This window comes from Pinus tabuliformis, chromosome 5_2 (assembly GCF_031772625.1).
Source record: "Pinus tabuliformis cultivar Carrire ecotype Pingquan chromosome 5_2, CPIR1, whole genome shotgun sequence".
Taxonomy (NCBI): domain Eukaryota; kingdom Viridiplantae; phylum Streptophyta; class Pinopsida; order Pinales; family Pinaceae; genus Pinus; species Pinus tabuliformis.
In genome coordinates this window covers 190,478,757-190,495,074 of record NC_142306.1, presented here as the reverse complement: position 1 = coordinate 190,495,074, position 16,318 = coordinate 190,478,757, and the positions used below count along the sequence as shown (strand labels likewise).

Sequence of the window (16,318 nt, the reverse complement as noted above, 5' to 3'; positions counted from 1 at the left end):
GGAACTCAAGACCTTGGAATCAAGTATACACAGGTGGATGACTTCAACTTGATTGGATACTCTGATTCAGACTTCGATGGAGACAAAGAAACTGGGGTATCTACTTCAGGATATGCTATGATTCTTGGATCAGGAGCTGTCTCCTGGAGATCACGCAAACAATCAGTACCAGCAGATTCCACAACAGAAGCAGAATATGTGGCAGCAGCTGAAGCAACGAAAGAAATTGTGTGGCTCAGGAAAATTCTTGAAGATTTGCAGGTAAAACAAATACAATCAACTCCACTCATGATTGATAACACCTCTGCAATAAAGTTGGCCAAGAACCCAAAGTTCCATGATCGCACTAAGCACATCAATACTAAATATCATCTGATCCGACATCATGTTGAGGCCAAAACAATCCATCTCTGTCATTGTTCCACAAACGAGCAAATTGCAGACATCTTCACCAAAGCGCTTGGAAGAGAAAAGCTTGAAAGATTCAGAACGATGCTTGGACTCACCAACATCCCTTCAGATTAAGGGGGGGAATGTTGACACCTAATCCTCAACGGATGGGTGAACTGGAACGCGAACAGTCATCAAGAAGATGAACTGATCCGTCCCATTTATGTATATAAATGATAGTTAGCTAATGAATTATGCAATCAGTTTTTCTCTGCCCATTCTGGAGTTACCCTGGCCTGACAAATCTGAATAATGGTATGATGCTATGGGGTGAATTTATATATGGAAATAATGAAATGCAATTATCAAAGTAAAGAACAATATAGCCCTAAGAAAAATTAACGAGAAGCAAATTAAAGAATACACAATTTTTTTCTTTATTAATCATTTACTTATTTACTTGATTAAATAAATGCTTTAATCACAAAAAAAATCATTAAATCATAGCAAAAAAGTTATTCAGTTGTTTCTGAATAACTGAACTAATTTTTGAAATATGTGTTTCCATATTTTGACCACTGAAACTTTATAAGAAACTATAAGATCATGTAATGATACATCCCAAAAAGAAGAAAAAACAATCTGAAATATTTCCAAAATAATAGAACAATGATAATTTCCATCTTCAAACTCCATTGTATTGTGACCACTGAAACCTTATAAAATAATGTAAAAGGAATTCCATATTTTGAAAACTGAAACCTTGAAAAAAATTATAAGATCATGTAATGATACATCCCAAAAAGAACAAAGAACAATCTGAAACATTTCCAAAATAATAGAACAATGATAATTTCCATCTTCAAACTCCATCGACACTCACATGTATATGGGGAATTAGAATGAGGAATTTGAATTTTATACCAACTGGTTATTTTCAGAACTAATTTCTGAAATATGTAACTAGTTATTATGGGATCAACTAGTTATAAATAAATATAACCAGTTATTAACTCCAGTAATAACTCCATCGAGAGGAAATGCTTGTTTTAATACACATTAAAAAATAGCAACTGGAACCCTATGCAATATTATAAATGTAAATTTTATAAATTTATGGACATTATGTGAGGATGATTGTTATTATCCATTGAAACCAGTGAAGCACCACCCCTATAAAACCGCGGGTAAGAACGGGTCATAAGGGTGGACGGGAAACTTCATCAAACCCTCGGTCTTTACCCTGACCCCTCGGTTTTAGTACTAGACCCTCTTACCCTTATAAGACCTGCGGGTTTAATACAAGATCCCTATAAGACCCTTCGAGCAGCAAAATGTTTAAACTGTCCAAAAATTCGATTTTTTTCTTTTAATTTTTTTTATTTTTTTGGAGATCAGGTGGAGGAAAAGGGAAATTGGAGGGAAAAAAAAACTTTATAAGAACCTCTCTCCCTTCTATTTCTTATTCACTTGTCATTTGAGTGTTTGGCTAATTTGTGTGAGTGAGAGTGAAGCTAAAGGAGCATGAAGGAGTTGTTGGAGGAGGCTAAAGGAGGCTTCACTGGATCAGACTAAGCTTCATGTAGGCTTCATGAACCTAGTTAGAATGTTTTCCATGTATTTTTTGTTTTTACTTTTTATTTTTTATTTTTTATGTTTGCAATTTTTTTTTTTTTTTTTATTGGGAATGCCCGTGGGTGAGAAACTCAGCCACACAACGAAAAAAATTTGCAAATTAGAAAAAAATTCAAAACAAAAAAAATAAATTTGAAGTCGAAAAAAATTTTAAATTTATTTTTTTTCTTCCAGATTTTGTTACCATGCCACCAAAGGGTTTCAGATAGTCTTGTGCTCAGCATGGGCACGTGGTCAACGACTTATTTCCGGTAATGACCACAATATCAAGTGCAATTATTGTAATGCCACAATGTATGTAGGCATAAACGGGCTGAAATACCACCTAGCTAGAATTCCTGGGCATGGTGTGGGTGCTTGTCAAAGTTGCCCTAATGAAGTCACTACTGAAATGGTAGCTGCTTTGGAAGCCATTAAACAAGCAAGTTCTAAGAGGAAAAGAATGAAGGATGAGATTGTTGGGATAGGTAGATCTTCACCTCAGAGTGAAACACAGTTTCAAAGTCCAGGGATTGGCAACTCCTCTTCAACTGCTATGCCAAACAAGAGTATAACCTCTTCTTTCTTCAGTCCTCATACAACTCCAGGATCTCAACCAACCTTGGACAATTTCAATGATAAGAAGATGAAGGAGGTAGATATGGCTGTGAAGAGGTTTTGGTACCATAACAGTCTTTCATTCAACTATGCAAAGTCTTATTTTTATCAGCCCATGGTGGATGCCATTGCATGTGTTGGCCCCGGATACAAAGCCCCAACTTATAATGCACTTAGGGGGAAAGAGCAAGATGAGGAGCTTGAGTGTGTCAAGGAACAATTGGAGAGCATTACAAGCTCATGGAAAATTACAGGTTGTACACTTATGTCTGATGGGTGGACAGATCAGAGGGGTAGAACAATAATAAATTTTGTTGTATCTTTCCCTAAAGGAACCATGTTCCTAAAATCCATTGATGCATCTGCAAATGTAAAAGATGCACATTTGATTTTTTCATTGTTGGCTGATGTGGTGGAGGAAGTTGGGGTTGCAAATGTTGTCCAAGTAATCATGGACAATGCAACAAATTATGTGGCAGCTGGAAGGTTGCTTTGTGCCAAATATCCCACCATTTTTTGGACTCCATGCGCTGCCCATTGCATAGACTTGATGCTAGAGGACATTGGGAAGTTGGAGTGGGTGCAAGACATTGTGCAAGAATGCAAGCATATTACCAAGTATATTTATAATCATGCTTGGGTGTTGAACCTTATGAGGGAATTCACACAGGGTGAGCTTAGTCGCCCAACTATCACACAATTTGCTACAAATTTTCTTTCCCTCCAAAGCCTTTTGTATGAGTACCAAGCTTTGAGAAGAATGTTTTGTAGCCAACAATGTGTATTCTGGAAAGATAGCACAAAACGGGAAGCAATGTCTGTGAAAACATTTGTCTTTGCTGATAGTTTGTGGGATAGAGTGATGAGATTGTTAGCTTCACTGAGCTCCTTGTGAAAGTCTTGAGATTGATGGATGGAGAGAAACTTGCAATGGGATATATTTATGAGGGCATGGACAGGGCCAAAGGGGCCATCAAGACTTTTTATAAGGTAAATGAATCTAAATATATCCCTATATGGAAAATTATTGATTCTAGGTGGGAGTCGGAACGAGCAACTACATTCACCATTGCATGCAGCAGGAGCATATCTCAATCTGAGCTTATTCTATAATGAGGGGTCTAGCATTCAAAGAGATCCCGAGGTGATGAGAGGTGTCATGATATGCATTGAGAAGATGTTCCCAGATGTAGATATTCATGACAAAATCAACTTACAACGAGATATGTACAAGGAAGCATTTAGCATGTTTGGATTCAGCTCAAGCCAACGTCTCAAGGACAAGAAAATGCCTTGTAAGTGCAAATTGTTAGAACTTAGCTTGTAATTTTGCTAGTTCTCTTTTATATGTTTGGCATTGAAAAATAATAATCTTTGTTGTTATTTTTCTACAGCTCATTGGTGGATAGATTGTGGCACTGAGGCACCACAATTACAAGAATTTGCCATCAGAGTTGAGTCAACCCTGCAGTGCTTCTTCTTGTGAGCGCAATTGGTCAGTGTTTGAGCACATCCATAGCAAAAAGAGAAACAGGTTGGAGCATGAGAGGTTGGAGAAGTTGGTATTCATCTACTACAACCTTCGAATGCTAACAAAACAAGTGAAACCAAAGGATATAGATCCAATTTTATTGCATACTATTGATTTAGAGTCTGATTGGGTTGTGGAGGAGGAGGTCCCTGATTTGAGTTGGCTTGATGAAGAGACTGAGGATCTCTCTAGTTTGCCATCTCAAATGGAGACTCCAAATACACCTGCCTCATAGTTGCTTCAGCCTTCTGATGTTAGCACTAGCTCCGCGAGGGCTTATTGTAGGCGTAGTCGTCCATGAGTGATGAGACACAAGATTGTTATGAGATAATCATTTATCATTTATGACATATGTATTTGAATTTTGAACTTGCTGACATTTTTTTCTTTTAATTATGGAATCATGAGTCCTTTTCTTATTTAGTATCTAAATGTTTTGCTTACAAAAATTGAATATGTTATGTTGTACTTTTATAGATATAAGATGATGTTATGAATTATAGCATATATTGTGGTTTTTATAACTTATAAGGATTGGAATTGCCATTAGTTTCTATTTTGTGCTTAAAACTTACCACATTTTAAGTTTTTTTTGTTTTTTGTTTTTTGTATTTTGACGAGTCTTATAAGGGTCGTTCCCGAGTCTTATACGAGTAGACAAGTCGATGCCTCGCCGAGTCTTATATGAGTACGAGTCGTGCAACATTGATTGAAACCAACTTTGGTTCATCAAACCTTAAAGAAATCAAAAGGAATTAATTAGTTGGTTTAGAATTTTATTTGTATGCTTGAAAAGATTGGAGAGAAAACTTAAAAGGTTCGTTATATGCTGTTTTTTGTCTCCCTATAATCTCTTGATTATATGCTGCATTTTAGTTGGTTTAGAATTTTTTTTTTTTTTTGTATGCTTGAAAAGATTGGAGACTTTTGGAGAGAAAATAACAATAATCATTGGACCATGCCTCAAAGAAGCAAATTAAAGAATACAAGATTTAGGGGCCTCTTGAAAGAGGAAGCTACATGGGAGTTTGTAGCAGTTTTTGGCGGAACACCCAAGTTTGCACATGTCATAATGCATCACTTCTCTTCAGTATATTTTTTGAGTAAAAAATTTCCTCTTTTTTCTTTCATGCTTTAGATATAATCATGTTTTAATTCCCTTGGTTGAAGTAGCACTTTTCGAAATAAGTAGTTTGGGGTTCAAATCTTGCTCTCTATTCTCAAGTGACCTAAGTCATAAAATGCAGCACACTTTTCTTTGCATGCATTCATTGAAAATCATTATAAAGGCTAAAATATGAGTTTAGACACCAAATTTGGTCATCCTAATGTTGGACATAGATCCAAGGTATGCTCATGCATTTCAAGTCATTATATCACCTACTTGGGTTTTTATTGGAGCAATAATGCATCTTTTCAGTTTGTATAGCAGGTTTTAAGCTTTGAGGGAAAATATTTTTAAGGGGGAGGGTGTATTGTGTACCTAATGACAACATTCTTTGTAGGTATTAGAGAATATGCACTTGATCTATTTTGTGTGTATGCTTATGATTTTGTAATATTGTTATATTTCTCAAGATACAACGTTAATATAATAATAGCCTAATGATTCTTATAAGTGACTTAGCTTTAAAGTTAGGGTTTTGTCTCTCTATTTGAATAAATAGGGGTTTCCTGCCTCTTATATTTATATCTCTTATCTTTTATTGATACAATTAACTAGTTTTTAGTGTTTATTGGAGATGTCTTCCTCCCTACTCGGGTTTGCAAGTGCAATCTAGCCTTAGGTGGGTAGGTAACCCTGTTCTTTTTCTTGCTTTTGGATTTTTGTTTCTGTTTTTCATTTTGGTTATTTTCATAGTTGTAGTGGTAGTTCCATTTTGGCTACTGGAACACTGGACTCCCATCATCTGGACATTTTTCTTATCATTTGACCCCGGGTCCTTTAAAACATTTTCGTCATTCCTTACTGAAAGAAGTGAAATATTCAATTGCAAACTCCAAAATATAACCCACGAACAAGTGTGTAAACCAAAAATCAAGAATGCACATCCATTTCTTGTTCAACTTTTGTATTCTTTGTAATATTTCTTCATTCTAGACTTGTGCTCCGGGTCTGGTTCAATTCCTATTTGCGCAACACATTAGGAATTCTCTGAAAATATTTTATGCTTTTATGAGGGTACATGCTATTTGAATATTCCTCCACTACTCAACGTTTATATTCAATCTTATGGTTTCTCTGTGTACAAATTTGATTTCTTTCCTCTAGAGCCAGTCTTGAATCTCCTCTCTTGAAGGCCATCATAACATATTTTTCCCTTTTATAAATTTGCTCTGTGCCGACAACAGAACTAATTAATGTTGCTAAAAGACCTCATCTTTGATATTCATGCCAACAACATTGTAGTCTCATCTAAACCCTATTGATACTGGCATTTTCCATTCACTGAAGGAGAAGATCTCACCAAAGTATAATTAAGGTTATTGCAAGAACAGATTTAAATTATACAAAGGGAATATTTGAGAACAATGGAAAGAAAAAAGTTGCCATTCATCATCACATAAACACAAAGTAAAACACCCACATCAAATATAGAAGTTTTAGAAGGGAAACCACAAACACCTCATTTTGCATTAGTATGCTAAAGAGTCAAATACATCCTAACAGTCTAAAATGCAATCTTCAATCTCAAGCAACTTCCTTGCCTCTCTTTCTTGACTTCTACATTTGAAAAACGGTCACAAAACATAAACATTCAACATCTCTCTAAAGCTTAATTATTATCCCAACTATGCGGGTTTTTCACATATTGCAGTAAAACATCAGTAACACTTCTCTTAGAAATTAGTTATGGTTGCATGCTTCACACACAACAGAAAAATTGGCACACACTATGATATTAGAATAAGGAATTTGAATTTTATACCAACTGGTTATTTTCAAAACTAATTTCTGAAATATGTAACCAGTTATTATGGGATCAACTGTTTATAAATAAATATAACCAGTTATTAACTCCAATAATAACTCCATCGAGAGGAAATGTTTGTTTTAATACACATTAAAAAATAGCAACTGGAACCCTATGCAATTTTATAAATTTATGGACATTATGTGATGATGATTGTTATTATCCATTGAAACCAACTTTGGTTCATCGAACCTTAAGGAAATGGAAAGGAATTAATTACTTGGTTTAGAATTTTATTTGTATGCTTGAAAAGATTGGAGAGAAAACTTAAGAGGTTGGTTACATGCTGTTTTTTGTCTCCCTATAATCTCTTGACTATACGCTGCATTTTAGTTGGTTTAGAATTTTATTTGTATGCTTGAAAAGATTGGAGACCTTTGGAGAGAAAATAACAATAATCATTGGACCAAGCCTCAAAGAAGCAAATTAAAGAATACAAGATTAAGTTGAGGGGCCTCCTGAAAGAGGAAGCTACATGGGAATTTGTAGCATTTTTTGGCGGAACACCCAAGTTTGCACATGTCATAATGCATCACTTCTCTTCATTATATGTTCCGAGTAAAAAAAAATTCTTCTTTTTCCTTTCATGCTTTAGATATAATCGTGTTTTAATTCACTTGGTTGAAGTAGCACTTTTTGAACTAAGTGGTTTGGGGTTCAAATCTTGCTCTCTATTCTCAAGTGACTTAAGTCATAAAATGCAGCACTCTTTTCTTTGCATGCATTCTTTGAAAATCATTCTAAAGGCTAAAATATGAGTTTAGACACCAAATTTGGTCATCCTAATGTTGGACATATATCCAAGGCATGTTCATGCCTTTCAAGTCATTATATCACCTACTTGGGTTTTTATTGGAGCAACGTTTCAGTTTGTATAGCAGGTTTTAAGCTTTGAGGGAAAAACTTTTTAAGGGGGAGGGTGTATTATGTACCTAATGACAACATTCTTTGTAGGTATTAGAGAATATGCACATGATCTATTTTGTGTGTATGCTTATGATTTTGTAATAATGTTATATTTGTCAAGATACAACGTTAATAACTTAATATAATAATAGCCTAAATATTCGTATAAGTGACTTAGCTTTAAAGTTAGGGTTTTGTCTCTCTATTTGCATAAATAGGGGTTTCCTCCCTCTTATATGTATATCTCTTATCATTTTATTGATACAATTAACTAGTTTTTAGTGATTATTGGAGATGTCTTCCTCCCTACTCGGGTTTGCAAGTGCAATCTAGCCTTAGGTGGGTAGGTAACCATGTTCTTATCCTTGCCTTTGGATTTTGTTTCTGTTTTTCATTTTGGTTATTTTCATAGTTGTAGTGGTAGTTCCATTTTGGCTAACTGGAACACTGCACCCCCATCATCTAGATCAAAGTTGCGGGGGAGCGCTCCCCCCCGAACCCACTCCCAATCCGCGCTCCCGATAAAAGAATTTCTGCTCCCTGCCAAAATCGGGAGCGAGTTCGGGAGCGTCGCTCCCGGAGTGAAAATTATAGCTCGGGAGCGATTAGGAAACGATCGCTCCCGAGCTTTTAATTTTTGCTCCGGGAGCGACGCGCACGAAAAAATTTCCGCGGACGCGAAAAAAATTCATTTTATTTTATTTTATTTTTGTTTTAAAATGACTTGGGGGGCAAAAAAATTTTCATTGTGACTTGAATGAGTTGAGGAGAGCAAAGGAGATTGAGTAAAGGACCGAGGAGAAGCAAGGAGCAAGCGTCGAGGTGCAAGGAGCAAGCCTGCAAAGAGGTTAGTAACTTAGTAATTTAGTATTTTAAACCTTAGTTAGGTAGTAATTTAGTAATTTAGTTTAGTTTAGTTAGTTTAATTTAGTTTAGTTTAGTTTATTTAGTAAAAAAATCATGAATCTAAATAAAATTAATTAATTAATCTAAATAAATTAAATTAATTTTCCCATTCCTATTCCTATTCTCATTCCCATTAAATTTTGCAGATTCAAAAGCCTACAAATATCAAACATCATGGACCTGGCTATATTTCTTGGTATTTTCCTCTTCTTGGTCCCTTTTCTGGTTATTATGGTGCTGGAGAGTAGGAAACGGAGGGGCCAAAATGAAGAGGGGGATGAAGAAGCTGGAGAAAGTGGATTTGATGAAAACCCCGGTGAGGAGGCGCTGGAGGAGGGTGAACATGACTCTCAAAAAACTAAACAAGACCAAACCCCATTGTGGAAATATGTTAACAGGCCTAAAGCAGGGAAAGGCGGTGGAACCACTAAATTTCATTGCCCCCATTGCAACAATAATTACACAGGTTCATACACCCGTGCCAGAAAACACCTCTGCGGGAAAAGGCCATGGGATGGAGATAAACAAATAGGAATCAAAATTTGTGCAGCTGTGTCAGCAGTAGATAGAGCCAAATACATAAGGGAAGAGGAGGAAGCCCAATACAAATCTAAAAAATCAAGGGGTTTCTTTGAACCAAGCTCACAATCACAAGCACAAAGAACTCCTTCAGCATCCTCCCAAGGCAATCGATATGGAGGCACAGGGTCACCAGCTTTAAGGCGTAGAACCATATCAGATTTCCTTGACGAGGGGTGTAGGAATGATGTGGATTCAAAGGTTTACAGGTTTCTCTATGCATGTGGGATACCATTCAATGTTCTTCGCTCACCTTATTGGCACGAAATGATTTCTGCCATAAATGATGCCCCTAAAGGATACAAGAGCGCTGGGTATGACAAGGCAAGAACCGTTGGACTTGATCATGAAAAAGCAAAAATATCACATTCTTTGAATAGAATGACAAGTTCTTGGACTGACCATGGGGTGTCCATTGTATCTAATGGATGGACAAATGCAAAAGGGAAGCTATTGATAAGTGTTCTTGCTGTGTTTGTTAGTGGTGCCATCTTTCTAACTGCATATGATTACTTAGACAAGTTCAATACCGTCATCAACATTGCAGAAGCATTACTTGAAACAATTGACCATATTGGGCCATACGATGTCATCCAAGTCATCACTGATAATGCTCCTAATTGTAAGGCAGCGAGAGCAATTATTGAGAATAAATACCCCAACATATTTTGGTCTGGATGTCTGGTTCACACATTGAACCTTCTGATGCATGATGTTGTCAAGAACAAAAATGCACAATACAAATGGATTGGTGATTTGTACAAGAAAGGCAAACAAATGATAAAATTTATTACAAATCATAGCAATACCCATGGCCTTTTCCGCAGTCACTCAAGATTGGAGTTGTTGAGGATTGCGAAGACCAGATTTGGTAGCTATTACCTCACCTTCAGGCGCCTTTTGAAGGTAAGAGAGTCATTGGCTAGCATGGGATCAAGTCCACATTGGCAGGTATTAAAGGAAAGGGCTACAAATGCCGCTGACAGGCGAGGTTTTGAACTGGTGGAGGAGGCTGCTCTTGATGGTCAGTTTTGGTCAAGTGTGAGGCAAGTATTGGATTTCACCAAGCCCATTTATCATATGATTCGTTTTGCAGATACAGATAAACCAATGATTGGTGAGGTGTATGAGCAGATGGATACCATGTTGGGGCAAATAAAAGATACTGTTCATAACAGAGATCCCAACTTGTACAAACTGATTCATGATTGTGTGTGTGTACGGTGGAATAAACTTAATCTTCCACTACATTGCTTGGCATATATCCTTATGCCAAAATACTACTCTACATCTTGGTTGGGCCAACCTGCACCAGGGGGTGGGATTAGGACCAAACCCCATTTAGATGCAGAGGTAACTAGAGGATATTTGGAAGCATTAGAAAAGTTGATACCTGATAGGGAGGAATGTGTAGCTGTGCGCTTTGAAATAGGAAAATACTTCAGTGGCACTGGTTTGTTTGGTAACTTCCATGCAATGGAAAAAATAGACAGATTTTATTCTCTCACATGGTGGGAAACATATGGCGGCCAAGGACTTTTGCCAAAATTGGCAAAAAAAGTTCTATCGCAGGTTGTAAATACTTCTTCGGCGGAGAGGTGTTGGAGCACTTACAGCTTCATACATAATGTGAAAAGAAACAGACTCAATGAAAACCGGGCAGAAAGCTTGGTTTATGTGCACTACAACTTGAGGTTGTTGAGTCATTACTGTGATTGGGCTTATGAGGATCCCACATATAAAATTTGGGACAACCACCCAGAGGAAGACAATTTGGAGGATGGCACTATACATCTTGAAGAACTGGAAGAGGAACTTATAAGGGATGAAGATGAAGCAGCTGCAGCAGCCATGCCACCTCCACCATCCAGTAGCAGTGCTCGAGTTCCGAGTCTTGTTCCTTTGCTGTCGCCACCTCCATCTACACCCTCACGTGGAGGGCATGTGCCTTCTAGTTCTGGTTGTCGGGCTGTGCGGGAGACTCCTAGAAGACCACCACGACTTGCTTATATAGGAGACTCTCGTGGCAAGGGCCACATGTAGATTTACAGTTTACTTGTCTTTTCTAGTTTCTATTAGTTTTCATAACTGTTGGGTCTTGAGTCCTTGACTCTTGACTCTTGACTCTTTCATATCATAATGATATTTTTTGTAAACAATATATGACTGTGACAATGAAAGTTTGAAGTTTGAAGTTGGCAATTATAACTCATTAGTAATGATTGTGAATTATGAATATGATGCTTCGTGAAAGATTAAAGTTGTTTCATTTCATTTCATTATTCATGTTCATTTTATAACATTTCATTTCATGTTAACAGTTAGAAGTTAGAACTTAGAAATATCTAAGATATTATTTCTTGTAATGGTTAAACTTAGCTTACAAGTACAACTTTGGTGATCAATGATGATAAATGTTATATATTGAATTTTCAATTTTGAAAGCTTGAAGTTGAAACTTTAAGATTGAATTTGATGAATCCTGATTCACGAGACTCAATATGTTGCAGTTGTAATATGTATGTTACTAACTTGTGGACATGGTTGATGAAGATTATAACTTCTAGATGATTGATGTGATATAGTTCAATGATCAATCTATGTTTTTTTTTATGTTTTTTATATTTAATTCATCATTCCACATATTTTTGTTGACATATGTGTATCAAAAATTAAAAAATATAAAAAATATATATATTTTTAAAAAATCGCTTCAGGATTCGCTCCCAAACCGGGAGCTTCTGAAAATGTCGCTGCCGCTCCCATTTTCGCTCCCGCTCCCCGCTTTCGCTCCCGCTCCCAAGTAACGTTGATCTGGATATTTTTCTTATCATTTGACTGCTGGGTCCTTTCAAAAAATTTCATCCTTCCTTACTGAAAGAAGTGAAATATTCAATTGCAAGCTCCAAAATATAACCCACGAACAAGTTTGTAAACCAAAAATCAAGAATGCAAATCCATTTCTTGTTCAACTTTTGTAATCTTTCTAATATTTCTTCATTCTAGACTTGTGCTCCGGGTCTGGTTCAATTCCTATTCGTGCAACACATTAGGAATTCTCTGAAAATATTTTTTGCTTTTATGAGGGTACATGCTATTTGAATATTCCTCCACTACTCGATGTTTATATTCAATCTTATGGTTTCTGTGTACAAATTCGATTTCTTTTCTCTAAAACCAGTCTTGAATCTCCTCTCTTGAAGGCCATCATAACATATTTTTTCCCTTGTATAAATTTGCTCTGTGCGTACAACAGAACTAATTAATGTTGCTAAAAGACCTCATGTTCGATATTCATGCCAACAACATTGTAGTCTCATCTAAACCCTATTGATACTGGCATTTTCCATTCCCTGAAGGAGAAGATTTCACCAAAGTATGATTAAGGTTATTGCAAGAACAGATTTAAATTATACAAAAGGAGTATTTGAGAACAATGGAAAGAAAAAAGTTGCCATTCTTCATCACATAAACACAAAGTATAACACCCACATCAAATATAGAAGTTTTAGAAGGGAAACCACAAACACCTCATTTTGCATTAGTATGCTAAAGAGTCAAATACATCTTAACAGTCTAAAATGCAATCTTCAATCTCAAGCAACTTCCTTGCCTCTCTTTCTTGACTTCTACATTTGAAAAACTGTCACACAACATTAACATTCAACATCTCTCTAAAGCTTAATTACTATCCCAACTATGCGGGTTTTTCACATATTGCAGTAAAACATCAGTAACACTTCTCTTAGAAAATAGTTACGGTTGCATGCTTCACGCACAACAGGAAAATTGGCACACACTATCATCTGGAACATTGTAATTTTTTTTTGTAATATGTGATGCTATTGCAGGTTCAAGTGGGCACACACAGTTCCCAAAACTGCAAAATAGAGCACCAAAAATTTCTATAGAAAACAAAGAGAGATAAGGAAATAAGGAACTTCAGTAGAGCCACTTTGAAACCGATGGAAACTTCGCTTAAAGACATGAAAACTAAGTTGCATGATACGGGGAAAGGGAAACATGTATCTGAAATAGAAATGCGCGTAAAATGGGACCCCTCAAAAATTTGGAAAAGGGGAAATACTATTCTATATAGATAGATATAAATGTATTATCAATATTTTTTTACTTTACAAATAGAAAATTATATTGAAATTTTGAGAGAAAGCATTAAACATTATGATTCACATTCATGAATAAATGATCAAAGATCATTTAAATGAGAAATATAAATGACAAGTCATACATCACGATTTACTCTGAAACCCATCTCTATATTATATCTCACAGATTATTACATAATGCAATCAGTAATATCTGAAAACAACCTTTATATATGAGGAAAACAACCTTTATATATGAGGCTACAATGCTAAATCTGTGGAACTGTGAACAATGAACAAAGAAACAAAGTATGAGCTAAACTAGTAAAATCTAATAGTCACTGATTCAGATTGGATCATTACATTGTTTGTCATCCATCTTGATGCTTTTAGAGTGGAAAAACTGGAGGAATCAGTTCACAGGACCATTTTTGCCAATAGGACCTAGTTTGGCAAATTGGGGTCTGAAACTTTATGGGCGCATTTTGAGGCATCAAACGAAATTTTTTGGGGTTAAACTTCGCTGCTTTAACATTTTTTTTTTCTTCCTATTCTACACAAACATTTCCAACGGCACAAAGATCGCCTCAATCGAAGTCCGTATGAAAAAGTTATTCTACTCAAAAGTTGACCTCCCTGTTTTGACCACCATAATTCAAGAGGATACCATGTCAACCCCCATTGTTCATGGAAAATGAGCTAGCCACGTGATAATGATGAAGAAGACTCTAAAAGAGTTCATATTGTAACTCTAGTTAAGAGTTGAAGGAGTTAAACCTAACGACTAGTAAGCTATGAAATGTGTTATAATCATGTCACTAGGTATACAATTTAAATATTCCGAGTGGTCATCTGCAACTATTCAAAATTTCTAGATTATGAAATACTGCATATCGTATCTTTTGGATCAAGATAGATCAAGATAAATGAAGCATGTAGGAGAGCTGCATATATCAATTTCAAAATTTCTAGATTATGAAATACTGCATATCGTATCTTTTGGATCAAGATAGATCAAGATAAATGAAGCATGTAGGAGAGCTGCATATATCAATTTTACATCATTAGAGCATCTGATATAAACAAGTAACAAATGTTCTGCACGTTCTAAAAGATGTATTCAAACCTCTATTTATAGGAACAAATAACAAATTCCCGATCACAGGAGTTCCCTTGTTAGATAAAGGAACTATATGGTGAAACATATTTGAGAATTCTTTGCATGGCCCCTGTTTAGAAGCCATGCTCTCCGCGAGGTAGATTAATTGAAGGGTTACCTTGTATCTTCCAATTAGGAGAAAAGATTGCTAGCAAGGTATAAGGATGAACCATGAGTAGTATTATGTGGATATCTTGTTTGCTAACGTTGCTTCAAATTTGCACAAGAGATTCTTCTTGAACATTGTTTACATGTCTAATTGAAGTAATCTTCTGGTTGTGCTTCCCTTGCTGATACAAAGTATAACTTTTTGATCTTTCCTGTATTTGCCTCTGCAGCAAAAATACATTATGGAACCTCATTATCAAATGTGGACTGGCTTCATGGAAGTGCGGAGTCACTTTTAACTCTCACCAATTTATTTGTTGTTTTGGGTTTGAGAAAAAAATTACGCGAAGAGGAAACAAGCAAGATATTAAATGTGGATGATGAAAAAGTCATGGAGGCCGATAAGGAGAGAACTTCTGTCTAAATTGAGGATGATGAAAAAGTCTTGAAGACCAAGGAGAAGTAGAGAACTTCTGTCAAATTAAGAATGATGAAAAAGTCTTGGAGGCCGACAAGGAGAGAACTTCTGTCTAAATTGAGTAATCAGCATGTCTACATCTTTTTTATTAACGGTTTATTCGCTTTTGTATTCTTATATAAATCTTATCCCAGAAATGTTTCCAGCACTTGTATCTCTCTTCTGTAACACTTGAAGATGAAAAATAATTTAGTATAGTTTCAGAGAAATTGAGAAAGTACCCAGTTTCATTTAATCCCAACATATGTCTTGGCTTAACAATTTGGTTCCGATCACTGTGCCATTATTCATGAATGGTTTTAGCCGTTCATCACTTTTTTCTTCAAAATTATTTGTAACATTTATAATTGAAATAAAGTATCAAAATATTTCTTCTCTTTCTTAAAAAAAATAAAAATGTTTCGGAGTATATCTGACCACAAACAAAATTTCATGGGATATGTTGAAGACTGAATATACATCCAAATCTTTTTACTCAGATTGGTCCATATAAATCAATCAGGAATAATTGAATAGACTTATTTTAATATGGGGACTTCCAATGCAATTAAATGAACGTGCGGAAGCATTTATAATCTCTTAATTTGGTAAGATATAATTTGAAGAATTTTGCCGTCTTATTGAAGGAAACATTTCATAACTTTCCAAAAATGAAAAAACAGATAAAGAAGTTGAATCTAGGATTTTTGGTGATGAATATAGTCAAATTATTTTAATTTGAGAAAAAATAAAGAGGCGTAATATATCATTTAATCCCAATATATGTTTTGACTTAATTATTGTTTGTACGCAAGATTGTTTGTTGTTGCTGAGAGAATTTTTATTTTTATTTTTGTTCGCTCGCAAAAAAATCAAACTCTTTATTAAGTAAAAAGAAAGTTACAATGTAGATGCAATGAAGCATTCATACATCAAACTGTGAATCCACCATACACAGAAAGTGAAGAC

General features: G+C 35.6%; 1 protein-coding gene across 2 annotated transcripts in view; it reads left to right on the top strand.

Annotated features, from left to right (window-relative positions):
- Positions 1 to 15,633, top strand: part of LOC149158206 (1-acyl-sn-glycerol-3-phosphate acyltransferase) — a 135,750-nt gene extending 120,117 nt beyond the window's left edge. For both annotated transcript variants that reach the window (XM_089437722.1, XM_089437721.1), the window contains one exon: positions 15,123 to 15,633. In XM_089437722.1, coding sequence (XP_089293848.1) covers positions 15,123 to 15,316 — 194 coding nt within the window. In that variant the 3' untranslated portion in view covers positions 15,317 to 15,633. The remainder of the gene's footprint in view (positions 1 to 15,122) is intronic.
- The last annotated feature ends 685 nt before the right edge of the window (positions 15,634 to 16,318 follow it).